The sequence below is a fragment of the Mixophyes fleayi genome, chromosome 7 (genome assembly GCF_038048845.1).
Source record: "Mixophyes fleayi isolate aMixFle1 chromosome 7, aMixFle1.hap1, whole genome shotgun sequence".
Classification (NCBI taxonomy): Eukaryota; Metazoa; Chordata; class Amphibia; order Anura; family Limnodynastidae; genus Mixophyes; species Mixophyes fleayi.
Genome location: NC_134408.1, coordinates 83,620,285 through 83,638,751, shown reverse-complemented (window position 1 = coordinate 83,638,751; position 18,467 = coordinate 83,620,285). Strand labels below are relative to the sequence as shown.

At 36.4% G+C, this 18,467-nt stretch overlaps 1 protein-coding gene across 1 annotated transcript in view; it reads right to left on the bottom strand.

Moving 5' to 3' along the window:
- Positions 1-18,467, bottom strand: part of COL5A2 (collagen type V alpha 2 chain) — a 202,240-nt gene that overhangs the window by 55,371 nt on the left and 128,402 nt on the right. The window contains exons 12-23 of the mRNA XM_075180052.1: positions 15,863-15,916; positions 15,312-15,365; positions 13,600-13,653; positions 13,218-13,262; positions 11,187-11,240; positions 10,802-10,846; positions 10,584-10,637; positions 4,008-4,106; positions 3,699-3,743; positions 3,513-3,611; positions 1,162-1,215; positions 913-1,020 (exon numbers count right to left, since the gene is read on the bottom strand). Of these exons, the coding sequence (XP_075036153.1) occupies positions 913-1,020; positions 1,162-1,215; positions 3,513-3,611; positions 3,699-3,743; positions 4,008-4,106; positions 10,584-10,637; positions 10,802-10,846; positions 11,187-11,240; positions 13,218-13,262; positions 13,600-13,653; positions 15,312-15,365; positions 15,863-15,916 (765 nt within the window). The remainder of the gene's footprint in view (positions 1-912; positions 1,021-1,161; positions 1,216-3,512; positions 3,612-3,698; positions 3,744-4,007; positions 4,107-10,583; positions 10,638-10,801; positions 10,847-11,186; positions 11,241-13,217; positions 13,263-13,599; positions 13,654-15,311; positions 15,366-15,862; positions 15,917-18,467) is intronic.

Genomic DNA, 18,467 nt, shown 5'->3' with positions numbered 1-18,467 from the left:
TTAAAAACTAAACTGTAGTAATCAATTCATTTGTGCATACACATATTAAATGGATACTATAAAACTAACAGTTGACAAGGGATATATTTTTGATTCACTGTTAAAAATCATCTCATAAGGATAATTTATTTCAAGGCACAATAATTTGAAGATGTGTATAAATGTTACATAAAGGAAAATTTCACCCTCCTTGAAAATTCTTATGTCCTTAATTTAAATTTAAATATACTGCACAATGGCATTTCAGAATTGAGTGTTCACTCCCTTTGCACATTGCTTGTACATTTCTTCCCATGCCTCCACAACCAGTTAATTTGAAAGAACACTCACTATACTTGTTATGGGAATGGTCTATTAAATGCCCTTAGTTGCCAACATAAGATAAAGTTGTCAGATGGACAAGTGTGCAAAAGAGAAGAGAGGATGAAGCCTTTGACTGCCATGTTTGTAATGTAATCTATGAATAGTTAAAAGTGACAGTACATTTAAAAAATTTTCCACTTTATACCTGCATAATAAATCTATTGCAAGCAATTAAAAGTAGCAGAACTTGGTACATGAGAAAAAGCCATTTCATTAGTGTAAACCAAGTTTTGCTAGGATAATAAATTGTGATATGAGTTATAATCAAATTTTAATTTAAAATATCATTGTAGATGCCCAAGTCAGCAATATGAGTCAATTGAATATGAACTATGGCTTGTGTTGTAGGAAAGACAATTTAACAAGTGTAAAAAATATAAATTGTAATATCTTAATTCTAGCTATGTCAATATAATAAAATTACATTTAACACTTTTAATATGAGTAGTCAAGTAATCAATAATAGCAACATATATTTTAGCCAATACATTTATATGAATATTTATCACTAAATTGTGTGCTAGATGTTATACATTATGATTTTCATACCCTTTCTCCAACTGGTCCTGGTGGGCCTATTGATCCTGGGTCTCCACGAAGACCTCTTTTACCTTCTTCTCCTTGTGGACCTATTGCACCTTGTGGACCATGTGGGCCCTGTTTGGATAACATTCTATTGTTACTAAACTTCAATCAATTATTTGGATACTTGGGTATTATTAGTTACAACTGTCAACATCAATTGAACAAAATAACTGGTTTATCCAGTTGCTTTAATAAAATGATAAATTTACTCACAGGTTCTCCTTTGGGACCAGCTTCGCCTTTGAAACCAGGGACACCGGGATCACCCTTCAAACAAATAAAAAATATATGCCAATTTCTCATTATACAAACATTGAATTAATTAGACTGAATTACATAACATTTGGCTTTAATATGAGATCTTAAAACTTTGTAAAAATCCAGAGATTAGATTATGATACTATGTCATGATGTCCTAAAAGACTACATATAAAATAGATGGACAATATACAGGTTCATGTTCAAACACAAGTCCTGTTGCTTGCCGTATTGTGAGAAATTGCTCTGCGCATGCTCAGAAACAGGCCTTACACCAGTGAACACAATTGCATGCAATTGAACAGCAAACCCAAATGACACTTCCGACTTCCTATGACTTGAAGGGTGGAACAGGAGCAAGAAAGGGCGGACGCAAATAGACAATGTACAGAAAGGGCATGCCGAGGTCGAGTGTACGCAAATTAGTTCAATTCAATCTCTGGCCATCTCTTGGGTACGTGTTTTGTTTAGCCGTATCACTTGTACCAGCTACAGGGCAGGTGTAAGTGTAGACTGATAGTGCTAACTAACATGTATGCATGCCAGAGCATGTCTTTGCAAGTAAGATAAACTTTTAATAGTTTCTAAATTATGCATTTTATGTAAAAAAATTGGAAAGAAAATATATTTTTACATATTTTTTCAATGAATATAGTATTAATGTTTGTAATTAAAATTAATTTTATGATTTTTTTTTCATGCGTCAATATTGCACATATGCATGTATAAATCCTGCAGAGTGTTCTGTCTACCTGCATACGACAAGGACCATATAGGCAGAGCTTGCTTATATTCAAATAGAAACGTTTTTTGAGATCCGCTTGTTCTTAAATACGGGCATAAATGTGACTGATTTTTTATTGCAAGTTGCTTTCACATTGCATTTGAAGATGAATCAGGCTCACAGCGTGCAACTGGCAAATGGCACAGGATTTCCTATGATTTGAATGTTACCGCTGAAGACCTTCATGAAGTATTATTAAATAAAATAGATCACAGGGTGTGATATCTTGCTCCATATAATTAACATTACCTAAATGAAATTAGTCATAAACCCTACACTTCCATCTTAACTTATTAATGCTATTGATCTAATTGTTATCTAGCTATAATTTATTTTCTTTGTGTATAGTTTGTAATTGTGAACACAAATATATCTAGCATGTATGCAGGATTCAGGCTCCTAGATTAGCCTTGTGCTGGGTCCTGGGAAGCCTAGAGTCAGTTTACTTCAGGTGTGATAGACATCATGTCTCATTTGCTAAGCATTCACCATTAAGCTTTATTATTTTCCCCACATGCCCTATATTTGCTAGATGGATGCAATATTGAAGGTCTGGAGGAAAGCTGCAAAGAGGGAAGAAGCTTTGGTATGAGGTCCTGGGAGGTAAACAAAGGTACACATCTTTTTATGTAAATAGACCATGAGACATCGTTTTTGTACATTGACTTATGATATGTGCTTATTATATGTTATGGGAGGTTTTTTTTCTGTAATAAATAAATAATAGATTTTCATGGTCCATATAATTTAGCTAACAATAAAAAATAAATATCATGAAGCATAGATTCAATCAATTTGTAAATTAACAGTTAATTATAAATGCAATAGAAACAATAAATAACAAAAATAGGGAGAGAGAAGGAGGGAAATTAAGTGGGGGAGGAGTATCTAAAGGGTCATCCATGCAAAGTCTGCATAGCAATTTCAGGTAGAGGGACTGAGCTGTATTGCATACTTGCCAACTCTCCATTTTGCGAGAGTCTCACAGACTCCCGGGAGAGTGTGGCAATCTCCCAGATCTGCCCACTTCACTAGGAAGTGCCCCACTTCCTAGTGAAGTGGGCAGAATTAGGTCCCAAACGCTGCGATTAGCAGGGAATCGCGGCCTCTGGCCCCGCCCCCGCTGTCAAATGACGCGCTTGCGTCATTACATCATTGGGGTGGGTCCAATATGACGCGCATTTTTGGAGCCCCGCCCCCCATCATGCCCACCTCTCCTGGAAACCAACTTTCTAAAGTTGGTATGTGCGCTGTATTGAACACTTTTGTTCATAATTTGTTCTCCCTCTCTTGCAAAGATTCATAATTTCAACTAAAAGCTAGTAGGTGGGCACCAATCTAAAGAGCATTTGCCAACTCCTGGGAGTACATGTGCTACATATGCTTCCATAAGTTAGTTCTTAATCACAAAACAAGTGATTTTTTTGTTCTATAGACCATTGTATAGACTTCATGCAACAGCAAAGAGATAGCAATTAACAGTTCTGTGTCTAAGATGTAATTTAACAAGTAATATATTTACTGCTGAGCCTCGGATACCAGTTGCTCCAGTACTTCCTTGAGGTCCAGTGGATCCAGGTGGTCCTATAAGCCCAGGTGGACCTGCAACCCCAGGACCCCCCTGAAATTAGAAATATCAAAACAATATTTGTCCAAATTCATATACATTTTCAGCAACACATAATAAAATATATAGTTAATGACTTACAGTTGGTCCTTTAGTGCCACCAGTGCCATCAGTCCCTGCTGCACCCTGTGAACAAACTAATCGTTATAAGCCTAGCCTTTATTAAACACTACATAGCCAATATTTGCAAATTAGAAGACTCTTAACAACTATATACATTAGGAAGACCAAATGGTTAGTTTGTGGTCTTATTTCTCTACATTACTCAGCAGTTGATGATAAATTAATTTGTGAACAGTTACTATTTTAACTGAAATGTATCCCATAATTTTATGCTATAGGTCATAGCATATGAAAATGTTCACTTAGATACATGACACAAAGGCTTACCAGAAGACCTTGTGACCCAGAATGTCCTTGAGATCCAGTTTCACCTCTTGGACCTTGTGGACCTTCAGGTCCTCGTGCACCAGTTGGACCAGCCTCGCCCTTAAGTTGATAAAATAATAAAGATATTGCAAAAGTTTTCTCATGGTTTCATATATTCACAAATGGCACATTGGACTGCTTAACCTACACAAGTTTCTTAGGAGGCCTTGCTTACTTTTCAGTAAAGCTTATTATATTTTATTATAAATTTCTAACATCCTATTGTTTTTTTTTCAATTTTTTTTACAAAGACTAAATTATAGGAAGGTGTATATTACAAATAATTTGCACAATTTAGAATGAAGTATGAAAAATACATATAATGCATCCAATAAGTCAAGTGCGAACAAATGGATTGAAAGTTATTTGTAGAAAAAGTTTAATAAATGACAACATTAAAACAATTATATAGATCATTTTAAGCATAACAGAGTGATGCAATGAACTAGATATATGTATAGTATTTACTAACACCAGATACAGTAAATGCCTTCTCGTATTCCAATGTTTCTGCAAAAAATAGCATTTTTACAAAACAAAAAATAATAGTAATAAACTCTCTCTGCAGAAATTATGAGTAAAGAAATACAAATTACACCTTACAAATCCCTTTGACTTTCATTGTGCATCTGAACATATATGTAGAAATGTGTTTAAATCTTGAATAGAGCTGTTCTCTTATTAGAGATCTTCAGTGTAAGACTTGCAAAAACCCCTTGTGATTTTCTGATGAACTAAATGAGATTGGTTCTCACTTAAGAAATTGTGGGCAAGATTTATGTAAATGACTATATTACACTGCATGTCTGACTGCACCTGTGTTATTAATAGCAATGTTTGGGTGCACAGTTGGCCAAATGGAACTTATTAATTATTATTATTATTATTATTATTATTATTTTATTAGCAATTTAGCACAGACAACCAAATAACAGAGCACAAATAAAAAAGTGAAATACAAAGTAGACAAAGTCTACCTGCAGCGCAGAGAGGGTCATGCTTGTGAGAGCTTACCATCTAGTGTATTGTGCATATAAGAAATAATTTACCTGTTTCTCCCATAGCCACTGTAAGCTAAAATATTTATGTACTTTTTCTTCTCTAGATATATACCATACATTTGTATTTATTTGTACAGTGGTGTTAGAATAATTGTGCGGTTTGCATTGGCTCTTTCGTGATATGCCTTAATGCTTTCATGCATTTTGATCACAATAGTGTAAGCTTTATTTTATGCAAACAGACATGAATTTAAACATTTTGCACCAATCACATTTTTATAATCTCAGAAATCCATTGCAATAGCTACAGCCAAGACCCATGCACTGTATATATAAGAAATATAACTATTTTTTTGCCAATAATTAAAATCAACATTAATTATTAAGGTTAGCTGACCTACAGAAGAAAATGAAAATGTAAAAATAACTTGACAAAACATGGGGCAGTCTGTGAGCTATAAAGGTTGCCAATAGCACAATCACTATACAGTATCCAATCAAATTAAGAGGTATTGTAAAAAAAACAAAAGCAAAAAAACAACCACTGGCAAGTGTGACTGAGGTTGAGTCATATACAAAGGTTGAGCGTATACAAACAATATTTAAATTAATTTCATATAGCTATTATGAAAGTTAGGTTGTCAAAGGAAATGGTTGAAATTCCTTGGAACACACAAAAAAATAAATAAATGTGTAAACAGCCAGATAGTATATGGTGCTGGATTTTGTGCTTGGTTTAGCTCCTCCTTGTCCACTAGTCCAGCTAAAAAAAAAAGATCCCAGGTCCAGTTCAAGCCGTCTTGGTGAAGGTTGTAGGTTTACCAAGGATGGTTCACAGGTCCAGTCCTTCCTGAGGCCCTTTGATATGATGTAGATGCAAGCAGACACTGCTGTCCAAGCAGGCAGTGGTCTAATGTAGGATTTTATTTCTCTCTGTAGTAGTCCTTTAGTCCCAAAACGCATTTCACTGCAGTCCTGCAGCATCCTCAGTGGATAGTGTACCACGTTACCCAAGGAGGAAGCTGCAGGACTGTAGAAAATTTGAATACCAAAATGAAAGTTCCAGAAATGTTTTAATACGGTTTTCTATTGGAGACACATCTTTTATTTGGCAGGTGTTATCCTACAGAATCAAGCATATTTGGAACAATGACTATAATGTTCTCTAAATTCAGGGTCTGTGTATAGCAGAGAACCTGAAGATCTGGGAATATTTTCTTCAGCCATGCACTAGTTGTAAAGGACTTGCAATCAGTGCATCCAAAGAGCAGTCATCTATTTTAAACATTCTTAAATCTTTCTTTACTGTCTTATAGACTGTTCCCATATTAGGACCAAGAGTTTCACGTCATTGTCCTTAAATTGTATTATTACAGTAGGTCTGGACAGGGAAAAAACACTGCAATCATCTAGCCCAAATATTTCAAATATCAATTATCAAAAGCTCATTATATCCTGAAATGTCTAAATACATAGCTGTGTATGTTATTTAGTGATGAATGGGAAACCAAAACATCTAAGTTACTGCTATAACCATCAATGTCTCTAAAGTAAAATAATTTATTTACAAGTTGAAAAGTATTCCCATAAGCAGGCCCGGCGCTCCCATTAGGCAACCTTAGGCAGTTGCCTAGGGCGCTGGGACCTGCAGGGCGCCGCTGCCGCTAACTAGATTTAAAAATCTAGTCAGCAGAGAGAAGTGGGAGAGAGGTGCAGCGGCGACGGGGTGCCGCCGCTGTTTTTTCAACGGCCGCCGTCACTGTGTATTAAATCAGATGCGCCCGGGCTGCCCGGCGCATCACACACCTGATCACTGACGTCAGTGATTTTGCCTAGGGCGCCGAAAACCCTAGCACCGGCCCTGCCCATAAGTATCATCCCTTGTAACAAATAAGAGCCATCATCGAGGCATTTCTTTTCGTTCCCATTCAAAGTGCCAAATATTCTCCATTCCACTTATTTTAAAAGGAGTTAGGAATTTTCAAAGCCAAACATGCATGAGAAGCTGATTACACACTCTTAAATTTAATGAAAACTCTTATTGTTTGCAATAGTCTGCAGTGTATTATCTTGTAGCAAATAAAGAACAGAATATTGCCAATTGTAAAATTTTCAATTACAGTTGTCTCCATTGCAAGTATGTAGCACCTGCAGACCTAAATACATTAACTTTACACAATTTCCCATGTGGTTCTATGCTAAACACCTGCAGCCCCAGAAGTCACATAAATTGACAGACTACAATGTATTATAGTAGCAGCATTGCATAGTCAATATATGCCACAAGGTCATCTGTTATACATGGGCACAGAACTAAATAAAGCTCATAAACCCAAAGAGTTGGAAACAATGTATCCTTGTGTTTTAATTGAGTGCTCAGTAGCTCTGGACAGAAAAGGAAGGTGCTCATATTAGTTATTCAGTGTTTAATATATTGTGGCAATGGGAGTGGCTGGCCACAGGCCTCTCAGAGTGCAATTATCTATGGAGCTAACAGTCTGTAGGTAAAAGGCTGCAGCCCAGTTCATACACAGGTGTAGCACTGTGCTTATGTTCAGTTATGTACAGGTCTGAGACATGATAAAGTAAATGTAAAATGTGATTTACTTACATGCTTTGAAGTGTTTATTTCCACAGCTAACAGCAGAGCTGATAAGGGTGTCTGTACTGAATAGGCGTTACAGAGCACCTGAGGAGACTTTCTTTAAAGACAAGGTGGGAGTGTCGCCTGTCAGTCACCCAAGCGTGTGGGAGGAGTCTTGACTATAAAGACCTGTACCGTGCAATTGTGCAGGGCGACCGATGCCAATTAGTGGCTCTGATGGTAGCTAGGGAACTACCGTATAGCCAGATGTAGGTTGCCTGGTGTCATCCTGACGTTTTGATGTGCTATTGTGATGTACCAATAAACCGCCATTTTGATTTGCAACAAGAAGTTGTTCGTGTTTATGATATCTGCTGGGTTTTCTTGCAAAAGAAGGTGTCAATAGTGCCACAAGAAGGGTGCCTTTGTTACTAATATATATATATATATATATATATATATATATATATATATATATATATATATGATGAAGATGATAGAGACAATCCATTAATAAAGAATAGTATAGTTTTTAAATGTATATTTAAGCTTTATGCTAATCATATGTATCACAGTCCCTTGGTAGCATAGTGTCCAAGAAAAGCTAAAAATCTTAGAGTTATCTATCAATTTTCCATTTACTTCATAACATCATCTAATTTAAACAGATATGACAGTAAAATAAATGATACAATATTTGTCTATATCCCATATAGGTGAGTGGGAGAAATGATATAATATAATATAATATATCATACAAATTAAACCTGCATTTAGTGTTAATTTCAGGAAAATACAAAGTCTAGATCAGATAACCACATTACAAAACATTGGAATTGCTGTTAGAGAACTTATAAAAGAGAAGTAGCAGTATGGTGAAATCATTACCCTGAGGAAGCTAATAAGGCAGGTGGGGCTGTTTTGTATTCATAGGGGGGAATTCAATTAGCTGTGAAGTGTCTCATGGACTTTCTGGAGACACCTTGCATTGGAGATAGAGGTGCAAGAAAAAATGAGCGGAAATTTGTACCATAATTGCAAGCAATGTTAACAGCGCGATGTCCGCGCTCCACATCGCCAGCAATTGAATTTCCCCCAATACAGTCATGACAGTAACTGTCAACTGATGTGGGTGTAACTTTGCATGTCATGTTAACTATTGTACTTAGTAGTGTTGTAGAAAATGCAGATAATCCCATTGTGAACTTAGTTTTGGGTAGGTTAAGACTTTATGAGCTTACACTGACTGGATTGAATTTAATGAATCAATAATATGGTATTGGCATAATCTATGTTACAGTGTCTGCCATTTCAATCATTTGAGTTTTATAGCCATATGATCTAGGATTGATATATCATATGATCTAGTACCCTATTATACTAATTAAACGGTAAAATATTTAGGCTTCATTGACATTTCATAATCGGTGATGATTTATGTGGCGAGACAAAGGTGCTAGATTGTTGAACAAAAATAAAGGTTAAGCTACAGTTTTCTTGATAATATTGTAATGTCGCATTGTTTTCAAATGTTACCAGGTGGGTGCCTTAGGTAAGAGTAGGTTTAGTGCCGTGTCCCCTATAAGAGCTAGCATCACTTGGGGTTACCAGGGTACCAAGCCAACTGATGGTGCCCCTAGAAATTGCGCTGATCTCTATTCAAAAATTTTGCAGACTACCCTCATTAGTGGTTGGCCAAGTTGTGCCAGAAGTGACAGTAGTCCATAGGAGCAAATCAGACAAAAGACAGGGTTAAATTGTAACTTGGCCTCGGTTGTTTAAGAGCTCATGCGATTGTGGTCTGTCATCTGGTAAAGTGGGTGCCCATTTTGTTATACTTAAGACTTAGCTAGACTACCTGGAGTTAATCACAGCAGAGTGCTTGTAACAACCTGAGGATCTTGGGGAGGCAACTTAACAGCCCCTCGAAGGTACCAATATAGTTGAGGTTGGCTAAAGTCTGCACTGCTTAAATAACGTTACCATGGGAACCAGGCTTGAAATAAAAGAATGATGCTACCCACCAATAGTTTTTTTCTGCTTGGACAATACTGACAAGGGTTATGGCTTCTGTTGAACTAAACTGGTTTGAGCCATCCGCATCATGGATTGGGTCTCTTTTGGTCCATGTAATCTCTCAGTCTGTCAAAAGCGGGAAGACAGTCCCATGGACTTGATTCCCACCAAGCTGGTGGGGGAGTAGAGGATAGTGACTCAACAGCTGGGACAGTGCTACTTGGAACTGGTGACTACAGCTCCTTTCAGAATAGTTGTATAGTAGATGGTAGTCCTGGTAAACATCCTGGCAATTGTGCTATATTTTACTGCATCTTGCAAATAAAACATTTTGTGCTTGTAACCAACTGTTGGTCTAAGTTGGCCTAAGTTAACAGGCATGCTAGTTTCACACATAAGTCTGTCATTGGGCAGACCAGACAGCGGGCAGGATGAAGAGCTAAACATTTAACATAACAAGGGCAAGCATATTATTGTCACAGGGTGGATTCTTCATTTACCTTTCACCATGATTTCCATATCGTCATACTATCTGTACATACACATTCTACAAATTGACATTTCTATAACAGAAAGAAAACTATCCTGTCCAAGAGAAAGCTACAAACTATCTGAATGCCAGGGAAATTGATTAATTAGCCCATACCCCATATATATATATATATATATATATATATATATATATATATATATATATATATATATATATATATACACACACACGCATACATGCATGCAATATTCAAACTTATACTTGTATATAGAAAGCCAGTGCTTTTACACTGGTGTGATTCCCAAGTTAATTATAATACCATGATGTTTAGAAATATGTATAGTAGAGCTGGTCTAGTTGTCCTCCATTTTGTCTGCAATGGGTAGTGGAAAAGATATAACTAACCTAAACTAATCATAAACACTAATTATGCTATGTATTACCTTCATACCAGGGGCGCCAGGAAACCCAGGAGCACCACTTAAGCCTATGGGACCCTGTCAGATAAAACATTAAAAGTCATTAATTCATTGTTACCTAGCAAGACAAAACTTTTACTCTGTTGTCAAACTAGAAAGTTATTTTTTCATACAACTACTGAAATTATTGAGCCAATGAAACTCAGTATAAATCAATTAGAGAAAATAATATGGTAACCTACTAATGGTCCAGCCAGTCCAACAAGTCCATTGGCACCTCTTGCACCCTGAAAAATAGCAATCCAAAGTGTATTAATAAATGGTGTAACTTAATGATATGGAAGATTATAAATAACTGTCAACTTGCCCATTAGAATTCTGCGCATTTAGAATTTTACAGGTAAATCTTGCTTTACATATTTTGTACCATTTATTTACATAAATATAATAGATTGGTGAACTTTTTGTTAACATTTCAGGCTAGTAGTACTGCTGTTTTCTCTTTGTCATAATTTAATATTGTCTATTAAATATGTTATTTTATTTTTTGCTATTATTATTTTTGCATTAATTTAGATAACATTAATTTTGTGTTTATCAAAATCATAAAGATTAGACTATACTTACAGGTGTCCCTTGAGGCCCAATACGTCCTCTTTCACCGGGCATTCCTCTTGGTCCCTTTACAGTTGGATAAAATGAGTGGGTTAGAAAGAAATAACTTACATAAATATTAAAAATTATAATGATGCATATTATCATTATACAAATTTAGACTGAACATTTCCGTACCTTGGTGGATAAGACACCACTTGAAAAATTTAATCCTGATCCCCTCTTAAATGGGATCTTTGCCTTTGGTAAACATTTAACCTACTTTATTTTAGGAGCTGCGTGATGAAAATAGATTGATGTGTTACCTAGGGAATTAGTAAGGTAGTGTCAGTTTAGGACCAAACCTTCCCCTTAACCCAATCAAGCCTGCAAGAAGTCATTCAGCTGACACAAGTTTCAAAGTATCAAATCTCTAAAAGTAAGGAAGCAAAGTAGATGCTTCCATAAGAAATATATGTACAAATATTTTATATAAGCAGTTTATTGAAATTAAATGATCTTTTAGCTGGGTGAACATACACACATGGGGTCAAATTGTGAAGATACATTAATTGATGATTCAGTGATCAAGAGGAACTGTATCGTGAAGACCCCATGCAGTTTGGTTACCTAATGACCAGAGACACAGTCAACAATCTGTTCAGGTTGTGATTGAGCAAACCAATTATTTTAAAAGTAAACAGATCAACTGCCTAGTTTGTTCCAAATAAAGGACAATTATTTAGGTGTGTGTTGGTATTGTACGTGTTTATTATATGCATATTATTATTTTATTTCAAATTGGAATTTCACCAATAGCAGACAGCATAGTTTCATAACTGGCAAGGGTTGTCAAGCAAATGTCCTCTATCAAGAATTTATCACAATGTAGGTATTGGAATTGCAGAAGATTTAATCTACTGAAACATTGCAAATGCATTTTATATGGATTCACACTTATAACTGTTACATAAAATAACATCTGTAGATGTTGTTTATGCATTTTCTACTATAAAAAACTGTCAGATGGAACAGTGGCTCATACTTTCACTTTAGCAGGATTGCTAGCAGTGTATGTTATATTTTTTTCCTGAAGCCAATCATAATTAATGTAAAAATAACTTAAAAGATGATTGAATGCAACATATCCATGTTTTCAGATAAAAGAGAAACATGTCGAGCTATAGAGATTATTAATTGTAGAAATATCCTTGTAAATGGTATTAGAACACTTGTGGGCTTGAACATTTACAAGTGGCAGATCAGGTTCAGTGTAGATAAATGCACTTAGGGAAAAATCTACATTCAACTTGTTCCTTAAATGGTACTACGTTACTGAATCTTTCATGGAGATTAATCTGGGAGAATTAATAGATTATAGCCTTAGCAGTCACAGTTAATGTCAATCTGCTGCAGCAAAGCCACATACATGTTATCCTGCATTAAAATATGTATAAGGAAATTAAATGTAATTTTGATTTTCTTAAAGCTCTAGTTAGATCTATATTCAACATTCTGTCCAATTAGCAATGCCAGTTCATAAGAAAGCCAAGAAGTTGATAAAGTCTAGTGAAATTCAACTATATTAATCAGAGAATTAATGGAAGACATTAGATATGATGTGCTGTGAATGTTGATTTAGTTTACGCTAGAGAAGATGACTAAGGGGAGAGTTTCAGGGCCCATATTAAAATTATTGGGAAACTGTTTCACACAGAAGTCTCCGAAAATAATACAGTGTCATCTCTTGCATTGAGAAGACAGATATTAATATTTAAGGGCTTTTTTGCAGTAAATATATGGTGCTAAGCCCATTAAAAAAGTCCCCCACCCTCCCAAAATATATTTTTAAAAACTAAAAATCAGTTTAAAAGTGACAAGCTGTACACCTAACAAAAACAGCAATTATTCATTCCAGTCAATGACATGTTATTTCAACCATATAGGAAGATACTAAATAATACACAATATATATATATTATTTATGACTGATATACATTATTATTTAAGCAAATAGAATGTTGTAACTTCACATTGCATTTCGTATAATGTAAACAAACTTACAGCGGGGCCATTTAGACCCATTGGACCAGTAGGACCAGATTCTCCCTAAATATTGAAGAAAGCATAAACAGACAAAATCAGCATAGTTTCTGTAAGATTTTATTGAGAATTGTAATAAGAGACATTCTTTCAGCAAGAAAGTGATACATGCAACAATTAAGAGCTAAGAGCTAACATGACCCATCTTAATGGCAGTACATGGTCTTCTCCCACTTTCATAATGTATTTTCTATTTAAATTAATCCAATTAATTGATTTTCAACAATATTAAACCCAGTTTAAAAGTGATATTGTAAGAATCACTAAAATGCTCTATGACAACAATCCATGGATTGTGTAAAGTGTAATTTATTCATGTTTATAATTTATCTAATATTTTTACCTTGGATCCAGCTGCTCCAATCTCTCCTTTTGGGCCTTCCAGTCCTTTGTGACCCTAAAAGACAAAAAGAAAGTTAATAATATTATAAAATATTGATCATCATATAATAATGCCAAAAACTTGAGAAATGACTTGTATTATTTTAGATACTCTGCATCAACTTAGTTCTATACAGCTTAGTACTTTATTATGCAGGCCACTCATAGAAGATCTAAAGCTTGTACCTTTTTATTTAAACTCTGTGAAAATTTCGGTCAAATGCTTATATATACACATATGAACACCACTTCTATGAATGTTTTGGTTGACAACAATACGATTGAAAATCTTTAACATTTAATAAATAGTATTTAATAAATTTTTCATTTTTATATTTTATCTACAGGAAAAAATACATTCTTCATATAAATTTTACACCAGAAGAATAGTTGTATTTTGGGCTAGTTCTAAAATTAATCTTAGCCAGTTTAGAAAATATTTTGGGCTCTACTTCAAAGTTATACCTGATAACCCTTATTGCTAGATTTGACATACTTTATCTGTAACATGAGTTATTGCATAGCAAAGGTATTGACTAAATGTAATCCGGAAAAAAGATTATATTAATTCACAACTGCATTTAGATCATGGCGCGGAACAGTTATCATTATTAGAGATGCGCACCCATGTATCCACACTTCAATCCATCCTAAATGCTGCTGCAAGACTAATCTTCCTCTCTCACTGTTCCACATCTGCTGCACCACTTTGTAATTCCCTACACTGGTTTCCTGTGTCCCCCAGAATCCAGTTCAAATTAATGACTCTTACCTACAAAGCCCTCAACAACACCCTTTCATACATCTCAAATTTCATATCAAAATACTCTCCCTCCCGTCCTCTTAGATCTATCTTTGACCTGCGTCTTGTCTCGTCTCTGGTAACCACCTCTCACTCCCACCTACAAGACTTCTCCCATGCTGCTCCCCACTTATAAAATTTCCTACCTGCCCAATCGGACTTTCCCACAGCCTTCAAATCTTTAGACACTCTCTGAAAACCCATTTCTTTTTAGAGCTTACCTTATCCACTATAATGCTATCCACACTAATACACCTAACAACTGTCAAAATCTCCACTCTCAGCCACATTTTCTCCTCTTGTTTCAGCTTTGCCCTATTCCGCTTAGAATGTAAGCTCTCTTATAAGCAGGGTCCTCCATACTCTTTGTTTTCATGTCTGAATTTATTTTGTCTACTTTGTATGTCCCTGTTTTGTGTATGTCCTGTTTTCCCTACTGTACAAAGGAGCATATCTACAATAATAACAATAATAATAACAATAAGCAAAGTTCCTGCAATATTTGAGACAAATTGAAATTTATAGCAGAATAGGACATTTTTCAGAGATGTGACCTTCCAGCTATACAATTTTGAATCACTTTTGCTGTACCTTTCCAGAGAATACCTACTTTGCACTGCATTTGTGAATACGCAATTTGTATTCTGTGAAAACAGCTGGGTAAGTGACGGTCAATTAATTTTGTTGTGTAGTTTGTGGTTGGGGTAAGATGGGAACACTTGATGCCAAATTGGCAAAACTTGCAAAAGTTCACTGTCAAATGTACAATCAATCAAATATTTCTCAGAACAATTTTGAAATGTTTACTCATAAGCTGCATATAGAGTAGTTTTTAACTTGTAATACCAATAAATAAGCAATACAATACTTACTCTGTGTCCTTTGAGTCCTGGAAGTCCAGGTGCACCAGGAAAACCCCTAGCTCCCTAAAGAGAAGATAGAATAAATAATTAGAATATCATTTCATATTGCAAAAGAAAAACAGCACAAAACTGAATAAAAGCTCAGGTCCAACTAAAAAATGAAGAAGACATGTATGTACAAAACTGGCAACATAGCAGTGGAAAAACTACTACTATTTGCTTTGGGCCCTTGCAGTGCCACATCCTGCCTCTGTCACACACTCTGCAATATTGCCAGTGATATTGACCAGTTGGCCAAATACCTCAGTGTGTTCGGCCCCAGAGTGTGTATAATTTATTGGATTATTACAGGACTTGTTGGAAGCTAATATCTATGAACCTGTGTTTAGTCATCTCCTGGATGCACTAGTATGTTCTGTATTTTTGGCCGTAGCTGGAACCCCTGACTAATGCCAAATTGAAGAGAGAAACTTAGCAGCGAAGCAGATGTGACATAATTTCTATGTCACATGCTTTAATTGGACCAATCATTTAAAAAAAAATAATAATCCGTTACTTACTGCAGATCCTGAGAATCCTGGTTCACCTGTTTGTCCTGATTTACCTGCTTCGCCCTTGCAGATAAAGACAATGCACAAATGAGCAAACAGAACAGTGTTGCAAAGCACATCTCTGGCAATATCCAATTTATAATTTATATTATAAATTTTATATTAAAACCAAACCATCACTTTTTCAGAGAATTTAGTTTCTAGAAAAAATTCCATATTAATTATTTTTCAAAGCATGATGGTTATATTTGGAGGTCAGTCATATCAACTTTTTTGGAATATGGATAAGAACAGCGAACAATAGATTGCAGTCAACTGCACATCAAATGTAAACAGAATGTTAAATATTTAAATATTTCAAGATCTATCAAGGTATGGGGATTTTTACATATATTTGTAAATGGTATTAATGACTCTTCATATATTATTATTGTATTTTATTTATAGAGCACTGACATACTAAGTAGCGTTATACAATGAAAAAATTACATACAATGACTTGAAAATTGGATTTTTTATACATATATAAAGTCCATTTCTCTTAGTCCATTGGGGGACACCGGGAACATTGGGGTATAGTGTAGGTATAATCCAGGTTTGTGAGCACTTTAAGTACTTTAACTATTGACCCTAGCACCTTCCTCTTTATACCGCACAGATTCTCTGAAACAGGCTTCCCATCCTCACCATAAGTGATGAACTACAGCCACAATCCACCAAGCAATGGCCAGGCCCTCTTGAGCACTTTATGAAGGACCAAAAGATCTGCAGTCTTGTGCACATCTTGGGTCCTACGCACATAAGTATGCAAAGCTCTGACCACATCCAGAGAACATAGAGAAGCCTCGTCCTTCAAGATCGACATCTTGTCAGGGCAGGGATGACCATATCCTGATTTATGTGAAACCAGGACCCCACTTTAGGACGGAATTATGGGTTGGTCTGAAGAACTGCCCTATCCTTATGAAAAACAAGAATACAAGATTCTTCTAGCCAAAGTAACAGCCAAAAGGAATATAGTCTTCCACTTAAGGAATTTCAAGTCCACTGTGTCCAAGGGTTAAAAATGGGAATGCTGCAAAGCATTCAACACCAAGTTTAAATTCCAAGGTGCCACTGGAGGAACATACGGAGGCTTCACAAGAAGCACCACCTGCAGGAACGTCTGCACATCAGGTATCCATGCAAATCTTATTTGAAGGAAATAGAAAGAGCTGACACCTGAACCTTAACTTAAGGGTGCAAACCAGCACCCAGCCCACCCTGTAAGAACATAAGTAACCTGGATTTTCAAAAAGAAGAGGTAGGGAACTCTTTCCTAACAAACTAGGCAGTTTACGTCCTAAAGACACAATGAACGTTTTTGGCCAAACCCAGCTTCAGTGCCCAACCTGTTAGCTAGAAGGATCATAACTTCAACAGCCATGCCATTAAAGCGAGATATTCTAAAACAAGATGAAAAAACAGTCCTTGATTGAATAGCAGACACCACGACCAACCCACTGCCGTGGAGATAACGTTGCTGCACCAGGCACCTCCAGAATGACCAAGCTTTCTCTCTTCACCTCCTTCAACTCCCTCAGAAGCATGGCAACTGGAGGGAACAGGTAAACCAGGCAGAACCACCAGTATACGGACATGGCGTCTATCAAGACTGCCCGAGATTCTCTTGTCCAGGAAGCGTTTAACCGTGTGGTTCAACCAAGATGCCATCATGTAGGTCTGGTTGACCCCATCTGTCCATAGAGATCATTCGCTGGAGTGAAGAACCTGCCTGCTCAGAAATTTTACCCCCCAAGTTTTCACCACTAGGATGAAAACCGCTGTGATGGTTCGAACGTGATGTTCAGCCCACTCCTGGTGCTGCCCTGTTGATTAAGGTATGCCCTGTCGTGGCATTGTCCGATGGAATCTTTACTGCATTGCCCTGCAGCAAACATCCTGCCGTGACCAGAGTGCGGAACACCGCTCGGAATTCTGACAAATTTATCAGAAGCTTGGATTCCTCCAGAGTCCAAAGATATTGAAAACAGGCATGAAAACAGACAGCACCCCAACCCCGAAGTCTGGCGTCAGTCATCACGAAAGTCCAATCCTAGATCGAGAAATGGTGATCCCTGCAGAGATAGTCCTTCTGTAGCCACCAAGGGAGCGATTCTAGGAGAAAGATGAAACACCTGACTGGAAAAGTTAAGGTGAGATCTATTCCTCTTTGAGAGGAATTTCAACTGAAACTCCCTTGCATTAAACTGAGCAAACTGAACCACCTCAAAAGTCAATACCATCTTGCCCAGAACCTTCATGCAGAAACGTAGAGGTCTGTCTGACAGCCAATAGAGACCTTACTATCTTCCACAAGACCTGAATCTTGTCCAGTGGCAAGAACACCTGCTGTTTTTTTGCTGTTGGAGAAGACCCAAAATAGTCATCTGTTGGGATGGAGTAAATTTGGACTTCTTGAAATTGAGGATCCAACCGTGGGACTCCAGAGTCTGCACACCCCCTGGACATGTGACAGAACTACCAAAGGGTACTGCGCCTTCATAAGGAGATCATCCAGGTAAGTGATGATTATAACATCCTTGAAACAGTACAGTCATGAGTGCCATGATAT